This window comes from Girardinichthys multiradiatus, chromosome 12 (assembly GCF_021462225.1).
Source record: "Girardinichthys multiradiatus isolate DD_20200921_A chromosome 12, DD_fGirMul_XY1, whole genome shotgun sequence".
NCBI classification, from domain to species: Eukaryota; Metazoa; Chordata; class Actinopteri; order Cyprinodontiformes; family Goodeidae; genus Girardinichthys; species Girardinichthys multiradiatus.
The window spans coordinates 2,141,502-2,151,973 of NC_061805.1; the positions used below are offsets into that span (position 1 = coordinate 2,141,502).

General features: G+C 40.7%; 1 protein-coding gene across 1 annotated transcript; it reads left to right on the forward strand.

The window, feature by feature from the left end:
* Nucleotides 1–4,499: 4,499 nt before the first annotated feature.
* si:dkey-90l8.3 (LIM domain transcription factor LMO4-B) lies at nt 4,500–7,995 on the forward strand. Its single transcript, XM_047380321.1, has 5 exons — nt 4,500–4,847; nt 5,355–5,591; nt 5,704–5,791; nt 6,056–6,214; nt 7,263–7,995. Exons 2-5 carry the CDS (start codon nt 5,377–5,379, stop codon nt 7,269–7,271), a joined length of 471 nt encoding a protein of 156 aa, XP_047236277.1. The 5' UTR covers nt 4,500–4,847; nt 5,355–5,376; the 3' UTR covers nt 7,272–7,995.
* Nucleotides 7,996–10,472: the final 2,477 nt, after the last annotated feature.

Below are 10,472 nucleotides of genomic sequence, written 5' to 3' on the forward strand. Positions count from 1 at the left end.
GCTTTATTGAACATTAGATCTCTGTCAGGAAAATCATTTTTAATCAATGACTTCATTACTGACCACGATCTTGATGTTATGTTTTTAACAGAAACATGGTTATATGAACTTAATGAAACTCCCATTCTGATAGTCGACACCTCTGAACTACAATTTTATGTGTGAGAGACAGCAAAGAAAAGGTGGAGGGGTGGCCTCTTTGTCTAAAGATTCATTAAAGTGTAAAAAAGTATTTCTGGGCAAATTTGACTCTTTTGAATATTTGGCTCTCCGGGTAAAGAGCCCGGTCCGAACCATGTTCTTCAATATTTACAGGCCTCCAAGTCCAAACCAAACTTTTTCAGTGATTTTGATGAGCTTTTATCTGTGATATGTGTTGATTATGACTGTTTAATTATTGTGGGAGACTTCAACATTCACATGGACAATCCTGAAGACAGAAGTACAATAGATCTATGTGACACTCTTAGAAATGTTGGTTTGACTCAACATGTTAAACAGCAAACGCACAAACAGGGACATATTTTGGACTTGATCATCACTAAGGGTCTAAACATTTCCAAGGTGTCTGTAACTGATGTTACCCTATCTGACCACTTTCCTGTTATTTTTGAAAGCATCATCTGCAGTGACTCAATTTGCCAAAGAGACATGATAAGAAAACGCATCTTTAAGGACGGTGCTGCTGAAACCTTTAACCAGATTTACTCTTCTAGCTCCACTTTGCCCTGTAACACTGTAGATGAGCTGGTAGATAACTTTCATTCTAAAATCTTGGACATCATTGATTCAATTGCTCCAATTAAAGTGAAAGTCGTTTCTGGGAAGAAAATGTCTGGGTGGAGAAGTGCTCCACCAGTCAGAAGTGAAAAAAAGGAGTGTCGAAAAGTTGAACGCATGTGGAGAAAGACTGGACTCCAGGTTCACTATATTATCTAGAAAAAGAGACTATACAGATATAACCTACAACTGAAAAATGCAAGGGAATCCTTCTTTTCTGAGTTCATCAGCAAAAACATTAACAATGCTGGTGCATTATTTGCCACGGTCGACAGGTTAATAAACCGTCCTCTAACTGTAGCATCTGAACTCCACTCTACCAGGGCCTGCAATGAATTTGCTAATGAAAAAACCCAAAAGATCAGAGGGGCAGTCAGCACATCCACATCAACTCCAGTACCAATGTTGTCTCCAACTAGAACTGATTTTTACAAAATTTCCCAATTTCACCAAATAAACTGCAAAATCTTAGAAGAAATCGTACAGCAACTAAGCTCTTCTTCCTGCTGTCTCAATGTTTTACCCACAGCTTTCCTTAAGAAAGTTTTGCCTGTAATAACATCTGATTTAACACAAATAATAAACACGTCCCTTTTGTCAGGTGTTTTCCCCCAGGCCCTAAAAACAGCAATTATCAAACCTCTATTGAAAAAGAGCAACTTGAACAAGCTGCTACTACAGAACTACAGGCCTATATCAAACCTCCACTTCATCAGTAAGATTATTGAAAAAGCTGGGTTTCAACAGTTAAACAACTTCCTAACAACGACCAACCACTTCGATGTCTTCCTGCTCACCACAGTACAGAGACTGCTCTTATCAAGGTGTTCAATGCAGACTGTGGAAGAACCACAGTGCTGGTATTATTGGACCTCAGTGCAACATTCGACACTGTTGATCACTCCATTTTATTAGAGCACCTGGAAAACTGGGGAGGCCTTTCTGGTACAGCACTCAATTGGTTTAAATCCTGCTTGAAGGACAGGGAGTTTTTTGTGTCAGTAGGTAACTTTACATCAGAGAGCACAAAAATCACATGTGGTGTTCCCCAAGGGTCCATCTTAGGGCCCCTCCTATTCAATATCTACATGCTCCCTCTAACTCAGATTTTAATAAACAACAACGTAAGTTATCATAACTATGCAGACGACACACAGCTATACGTCACGATGTCACCAGGTGACTATGAACCCATTCAAGCGCTGGGTAAATGCTTAGAAGAAATCAATGCATGGATGGGCCTACATTTTCTTCAGCTGAATCAAAACAAAACTGAAGTAATAATCTTTGGACCAAAGGAAGAGCGTTTAAAAGGTAGCACACAGCTTCAGTTAATACAGCTAGAAACCACCAGTCAGGCTCGAAACCTGGGTGTAGTGATGGACTCATACCTGAACCTTCAGAGGAACATAAAGGTAGTATCTAGGTCAGCCTTCTGTCACCTAAAGAACATCTCCAGGATTAAAGGACTAATGTCTCAGCAGGACCTTGAAAAACTAATTCATGCGTTCATCTTTAGTAGAATTAATTACTGCAACAGTGTCTTCACAGGTCTACCTAAAAGGTTGATCAGACAGCAGCAGTTGATCCAGAATGCTGCTGCCCGCGTCCTCACTAGAACTAAGACAGTGGAGAACATCACCCCGGTTCTAAAGTCCCTACACTGGCTCCCTGTAGCTCAGAGAATAGAGTTTAAAATACTTCTGTTAGTCTATAAATCACTGCAAGGCTTAGCACCAAAATACATTACAGACTTGTTTAGTGTATCAACCACCCAGACCTCTCAGGTCTTCTGGCTCAAATCTACTCTGCATACCCAGAACCAGAACCAAACATGGAGAAGCAGCTTTTGGTTCTTATGCTCCACTAATCTGGAATAAACTGCCAAATAACTGTAAAAGCGCCAAAACCCTAAATTGCTTTAAATCAAGATTAAAAACTTATTTGTTTAGAGTGGCCTTTGACTGTGCCATTTAGGCATGATTAGTTGCGTTTTCAGTCCAATTTTCCTTTCATTTTCTTATCCATCATTCTATTCTATTCTCTTTATTTTATTTTATTTTACTTTTTCAAATTACCTCTGTTGTTTGATTTTATCATTTGATTTGTTTTTCTGTGTCTGTATCTGTGTTTATTTGCTTTGTGATTGTATTGTAATTGTATGTACAGCGCTTGGAGTGTCTCGTTGCTGAAAAGCGCTATATAAATAAACTTACCTGACCTGACCTGAACCGACCCGACCCGACTCAACTCGACTCGACTCGACTCGACTTGACTGTATCTACCTGTGACACCTTCCTGTAGGGGGACATCAGCTGAGCTGCGGCTGCCAATAACTCAACAATGTTCTGCTTCTTTAGATGATCCACTTGGCCCTGTCTTTCTCCTAGCTAACTGTATGTGCTCTCTTTCATTCTTTGGACTTGAAAACTGGCTCAGAGCTTATCTGCTTAGCTGTCTTTTTGTCCTAGATGAAGCTACCAAAGGAGCTACTGATGCTATTAACACTTTACTTTTCTTTCCCATAGAATGTACTCCTGGATCAGTGCTTTTATGTTCTTTTTGTGTCTCTGCTCTGTTCTTACAGTCCTCCAGTCGGTTGTGGCAGATGGCCGCTCACACTGGACCTGGTTCTGCTGGAGGTTTCTTCCTGTTAAAGGGGAGTTTTCCTTTTCACAGTCCCTCCATGCATGCTCAGTGTGAGGGATTGCTGCAAAGTCAATGACACAATGCCAGCGACTGTCCACTGTCTCTACATGCTCATCCAGGAGGAATGAATGCTGCTGTGGCTTGCATAGAGTCACTGACTCTATGCAATCTGCTGACATTTTATATTGTTTTCTTTGCTAATTTTTCTGTTGACTTTGGCTGGTTTTACAGACATTATTAAACAAGGTAGCTAAACAAGCATAACATATAAAAGTATGACGGATGAATGGATAACATGCAGATAAGAATTATTTTTACAATGGCAGAGGTCACCAAGGGAGTTAGATTCCAGGCATCAGAGTGCCAGGAATTGATTAAATTTGCCCTGAGATGCTTAAGGCATCAGTCTGTCCAACTGACTGGGACAGTAGGGCTTTCATGCTGGCCGTGGAACAGTGACCAGAGCTTTACACTTCTCTAATTGCTAGGGAGGTCATGGGAGTTTGGTTGTCCTGCCCATGTGTGGTTTGTGGATCTGGAGAAAGCTTATGTCCCTTACAGCTTGGGAACACATCTCCCAGAATAAGCTGGAGAGTGTAACTGAGAACAGAGATGTGTGGGTTTTTTCTTCTTCTGGATGCTGATTGGCTGGTTGGCTGCCTGGAGATTTGAATACTTTATCACTTGCATTTACAAAACGTGTTAAAGTAAAAATTGTATCCCCACAATCATAAAGCAGTTATGTATATTTCTAGGTCTTTTAAATTCCACAAAACTGTTAAAACAATTGCAACAAAATCAGAATAAAATGTTTCAGTGACTTTAAAGCTTTTTTGATTCATCATGTTTTTGAATCTCTTCCTGTCGTTCAGATTAGATTTAATAGATATTTACTCTGTCTCAGTGGAGTCATGTGGGAGCCCAGCTGGAGAAATGTGAACGTACGTGTTAATGGGTTACTATAAACCTATAAATCATTTTGACTCGGGACACGCCTTCTGCTTTCTGATTGGCTGTCGTCCTGTGGGCTGTCCCTTGTTTTTGGTTCATTTAAACAGCCACTTGCGCAACTTGAAGAATAGCGTCGCTGTCAGAACAGCTGAACAAGAGCCGCTTGTTGAAGACAGACAGCTACAACAGAGCGTAGCAGCCGCAGTTCCATCTAGTTCTCCTCCCGCAGAGCCGGATGCCAAGGAGAATTAGCTGAAGTACAGCCGCCACCGTGCCGTCCTGTTCTCAACGCTGTCGCGCTTTTCCAGTATATCTTTTTCTTTTATTTTTAATGGGAGGCTGAAGGATACAGCTATGGACGAGGCATCTTAAAGCGACTCTCTCGTGACTGTCTCGAGGGTCCTCTCAACACTTTTCTAGTTTCTGTAAAGTTGTCCCGGAAGGAGGAAACGCATTGTCCTAATAAGGTAACGCGACTCTTTCTTGTTTTCGGTCCTCGCGCGCAGTCCAACGTGCAGCTTTTCCTACGACCTCGCGCTCTATATAGTTTTAATATTTCAGCAAATGTCAAAGCTACAGTTAGCATTCAAGGAAAATTCTCAATCAACTGCTATAAAATGCAAGCAAAACCCTCCTGCCCGGTTTGGTTTCTTATAAATAATGATAATAATAATAAGGATACGTTTTGTTTTATAGCTTTTCCAGGTGTTGCATGTACTTATTGACATCAAGCTGAATATTAAAAGCTATATTGGTGTGTGAACTTTATATCAACCTATCACAGGGGAGATAGACATTGGGAATAATGTTATTATTACATGTTATAGGTGAAATTATTACTCATTTCAAGAAATTCCTTACAGTAATCCATGCAAGTTATGATAACTTGTAATAAAATGGTAAATAAATCTGTTTAAAGTAAACATGACAGAGTCATCACACCTATCTAAACTCTTCCTTCCCTTCCCTTCCAGGAGCCCGAGGGCCCCTGTCAGGATGGTGAACAGCCAAGCTTCAGGTGTACCACCAGCTCCCAGGTCCTGTGCAGGATGTGGAGGGAAGATCGCAGACCGTTTCCTGCTCTTCTCCATGGAGCGCTACTGGCACACACACTGCCTCAAATGTTCCTGCTGCCAGGCCCAGCTGGGGGACATCGGCACCACCTGCTACAGCAAAGGGGGCTTGATTCTGTGTCGCAGCGACTACATCAAGTAAGAAGGAGTATAAGGCAGTGGAGTTAAGAGGCAAAGGACAGGTGCTGCCTCTTTTAGGCTAAAGAGCAGTTTAGGCGCCAAAGCAGTGTTTGTTTTTGTGTGTTTTCAGGCTGTTCGGGGCATGCAGCGCCTGTGGCCAGTCCATCCCAGCAAACGAGATGGTGATGAGGGCACAGGGGAATGTTTACCACATCAAGGTAAATCCCCAATCTGTGCTTCCTGCTACATAGGAGCTGTCTTTCTTTTTCCCAGAGAGCCACAATCTAAGACAGTCTTTATGAATAGTTTATAGCATCATTTACAAATGTCTGATTTATGTGATCTCATACGTGACCTTTAGCCATCTAGTTTATTATGGTTCACCTCAGGTGACTTTCTAGATTAAATATTTTTTATTTCATTTACAATGAAGCCATGCTTTACTATAACGAATTCTTTTTTTTAACCATACTCCCCTGCAGTGTTTCAGTTGTGCCACCTGTAGAAACAGACTAATTCCCGGGGATCGCTTCCATTACATCAATGGTACAATCTTCTGCGAACATGACAGGCCCGGCGCTGCTTTGCACAACAGCCACCTGGCCCCACTTCAGAGCAGCTCAGTACTGACAGACCAGAAGGTAAATAAAAGTTTTGTTGAGATGATTTTCCAGAGCCATGCAGCAAGAGAAAAGGAACAAATGCAAGAAGTTAATGCCAGGAAAAAAAGTTAGTCGTCAGGAAGTTTTTACATTTGCCAGGAATAAAAAAAACAACTTTTGCAAGACTGTTGAAAATACAACAAGGAAGGATTGGGGAAAATTAATTAGACATTTACAGCTCTGCATTCATCAAAAAATATTCAGTTTTCAGTCAAAGAAGTAATCTCCCCAACCACTATCACACAGGTTCAGATGAAACAGGTTTACAAGACCAAAGATTGTTTAAAATTCTGCTCCTTCCTGACCTGGTGCAGCTTTGTTCCACTCACCGTTTACAGGTTAATGCTTCAGTAATGATCTAACAATGCTGCAGAATTCTTTCAGGTGTTATTTGGCTAAAAGCAAGGCTTTTATTATTGTGGGTTTCTGCTCATTTTGTCTTGTTGCCATTTTGTTCCTTTGCAGTTTTGGTTTATGTAGCATCTGACTTTTACTTGTATGAAAACTGCCACCCGATCATGTTTCAAATAGTACACTTCATTTTTGTTTATAATCGGGGGTCATATTCCATCTGAGTTAGATGGCCCAGTGAAATGGTGTTGTTTAAAAAAAAAAAAAAACGTACAAAGTAGTTTGTTCACGAGTACCAAATCAAAGAAAGGAGGGATGAAATTGTTACAGAGGGCACAAATTAGCAAACTGGTGACTTGACCCTTGAAATTAAAAATCAGAATACCGTGTCCTGCACAGAGTTGTTGCCATTAATAATAGTATAAAACCTAACCTGAAGAATTCAAATGTTGCTGAGAAACTGCTTTGAAGAAAATGTATGTTTGCAGTCACATCTTAAGATGCAGGTTTTTTTTATTACATTTTTTTTCTAATTGGGTTTACTTTTTCTTATGTGGATTTGAATACATCTCACCAAAATAAAGATAACCTTGTCCAATCAGAAAGCTTTAAAGATTAACATTGCTGCATGTTTTGTGGCACTGACCTGTTCTTCCTTCTCATGTCCCATCTGCAGGTATGTTAAGCGTGAAGGGTCCTAAATGACGTCTTTCCAGCCTTCACCTCACCTCTCCTCCACTGCTACTTTTGCTGTTGTTGTAGTTATTGTTGTGGAGCCTCATTACTCTCCCTCTCCAGTCTCACTTTTTCCAGCGAGGCTCCAGTTCCCCCTGTAAGATGTCTCTTCCCTCGCTATTTCAGAGATTTTCTATAGATCAGCGTCTCCATTCTGTTAACACTCGATGTTAAAGTTGTCTGTGCGAAGACTTCAGACTATGTGGGGCTGCAGTGACAAAAAGTCTCCATCAGGACTAATCAAAGGTGGTGGAAATTGTGATTGAAAACCAGTATGACACTGCAGAGAGATCAAAAGACACCACTGTGGAAGTGTGATGAACTTCTGTCAACTTACAAAAAGTGACTAAACTACATTTGCCATGTGATTTTTTTTTTTTTCTTCTGTTGTTTTTTTTTAATCTTTCTAACTGATTATGAGATCCAAGCACTGAGAAGGATGTCTAACATTTGTGTAGCCGAAAATGATAAGTTATAGGAGAGCCATTAAATGATCCCATAATCATTTACCCTCTGGGTAAATGGCTCATCATCCACGCCTTAGACTGCACAAAGAAGTGCAATATCCTAGTGATGGTTTCACTGTTAGTTGTTTTCTGTAAAGTTTCTTTATCAGATGCCTGTGTAATGTGTTTATGGGGGACAAAAATCCTATTAAAACAATTTTCCTGTAACATGTCACGAAGCGACCTGAGGTCATTGCGGCATTAGTATGGCATTGTGTTGCATGGTACCTGGCATGGTGGATGTTTCTGGCTCTCTCTCTCACCCTCTCTAGCCCTGTATGGTGAAAACATGCCTGATTACCCCGAGGAATGGATTTAGGGGGCTTGAGCTCTGACCATTTACAGAAACAATTAAGCATGAGCCCTGTATCTGTGCTGCTGGAGCTCCTGGGAGCCTGAACTTGGGACATATGCTGTGTGGCTGACTGGCTGGCTGCCTCTAATAAAGCCTAATCTGAAAGAGGGCTAATTAAAGGGGAGTGGCCCCCCTCAACATCCAGGGCATTTGAAACAATCTGATGTATTTACTTTTTATCTTGTTTCAATTAGAGCTCTCACACAGCCTGGCTTGTTTTCTAGCACAGCACCTTTGGTTTGTGCCACACTCTGCATGACTTCTGAAAGTGATTTTCATGAGCTGCATCTAATTCGTTTTAACTTCCTGTGCCTTTTTAATGCTGCATGCAAATGTTAAAGCCTCAGCATACCATCCGAGGTTGAGACTTAATCTATGTTTGATAGTGACAGTATGCTGCGTGCAGGAAACCAGTGATAGCATCTGTTCTACTTTCACTCCTTGCCTGGGTGTGCGGCTGCCATAAACTTCCCTTTAACGCGCTTAGCTGTTTCAAACCGTCCCACTTGTCATGGTCTACACTGATGCTGCATCAATTATTTATTTCACGTCTGATCAAGAAGCGTCACGCAAATTCATTAACGTATGCAAATGATCACAATTACAATTATCTTTGTATCGTGATGGTGAAGAAAAACCTCTGCACACTCCTGAATCCCAGCGCACCACAAGTTACACTTTGCATTCAAACTAATCAAGCATCATCTGCCTTCTCCTAATTAACCAGACTGTTTTCTCATGCCAATTAGCAGGTCTCATGAAAAAGCTTTTTGCCACGAGGCGTTGTCTTTTATCAGAGCTTCTGCAGGTGTGTGGCTCACCATGTAGCCTGTGTCATAGGAAAGTGTTTATTCATGCTAATTAATCATATTAACACATGCATGAGTGTAATTGCCAAAGCTCCTTCACCTCACACTGTGTGAACACTCGAGAAGATGCCACGGTATTTTTATGTGCTTATGAAGAGGAAGAAGGCCAACAGAGCTTCCTTATTCCTAGACATTCCTGTGAAGCAGATCCAAGATCTCCGCTTTCCTTGTTGGAGTGGAAAAGCTTAGGTAATGGTGTTTGGAATCAGAAAAATTTCTGGCCTCGAAGGCTCCTTCCATGGGATTGTATATAAAGTTTTGTCACCAAATGTAAATTAAATTGTAAAACAGCCACTTTGATTAACGAATGTCCTAAGGAATGTTTTTTTCATGAAATTGTTGAATTTAAGGTATTTCACATACATCTTTGTTGTTTTTATATCATTAAAGCCACTGGCCAACACGTTCAGCTTGCATAAAAGGTCAACTGACAGGGCATCTGGAGTCATAATGAGTTAAATGAGGTCCACTTTTCAACATGATGTGAGACCCACAGGTCATCGTAAACCACTGCGTGCCCCTACAGACCAGTAAGAGTATTACAGGGACTGACTGCTTGACCTCGTCTCAGCCTTGAGAAATGTTACTGCAAAAAGTTTTTCCAAGGTCCTTTAACATTTGTTTTACATTATAATTCTCTTGGGGAACACAGTATGAAAGAGTCAGAGGTCAAGAACTAGCTCGGTTTGTATGCGAGTTAGTTTGAGCAGAGCAAATGACCAGTATAGGACAGCCAATCGGTTTGGTTTGGTTAACCCGTGTTGTTTTATTATATATTTAAAGAAAAACTATTTGTATGACTAGACTTTTAAAACCTTGAAAGCTTTAATCAGATTTAAATGGGCTGAGTTTCTGAGTAGCTTGGAGGGCTTGTCTTTGTTGCTAGCACAATTATCTTTGTCAATAATGTAGCTTCGATACTTTAATGTGATTCATAGTTTCAAGCTCCAAACAAACCAGATATACTAAAAGTCCAAAGCGTGTTGTTCACATAAATACTTTGGTGGAAAATACTTTCAGTAAGTAAAGCAAGTAAAAGTTGACATCCCAAAACAGTTGCCCATGATCTACAGGAAATTCTGGTGATTGTGATATTTGTTCAGATTATACACTAAGAAATGGCTGCAGACTCTCAACATTATTAAGAGGCTCCCTAGTCTCTTTTGGTTTTAGCATGGTATTCCTTCCTGCTGGTGACTGGCTAAGGGAAACCTATAGGGGTTGGACAATGAAACTGAAACACCTGGTTTTAGACCACAATAATTTTTTTATTTACTGTGCAGGCCATGGGAGATGTTCAACTTCACTTTCGTGTTCATCAAACCAATCTTTCACCAGTCTTGCTGTGTGTATTGGTGCATTGTCATCCTGATACACGGCACCGCCTTCAGGATACAATGTTTGAACCATTGGATGCACAT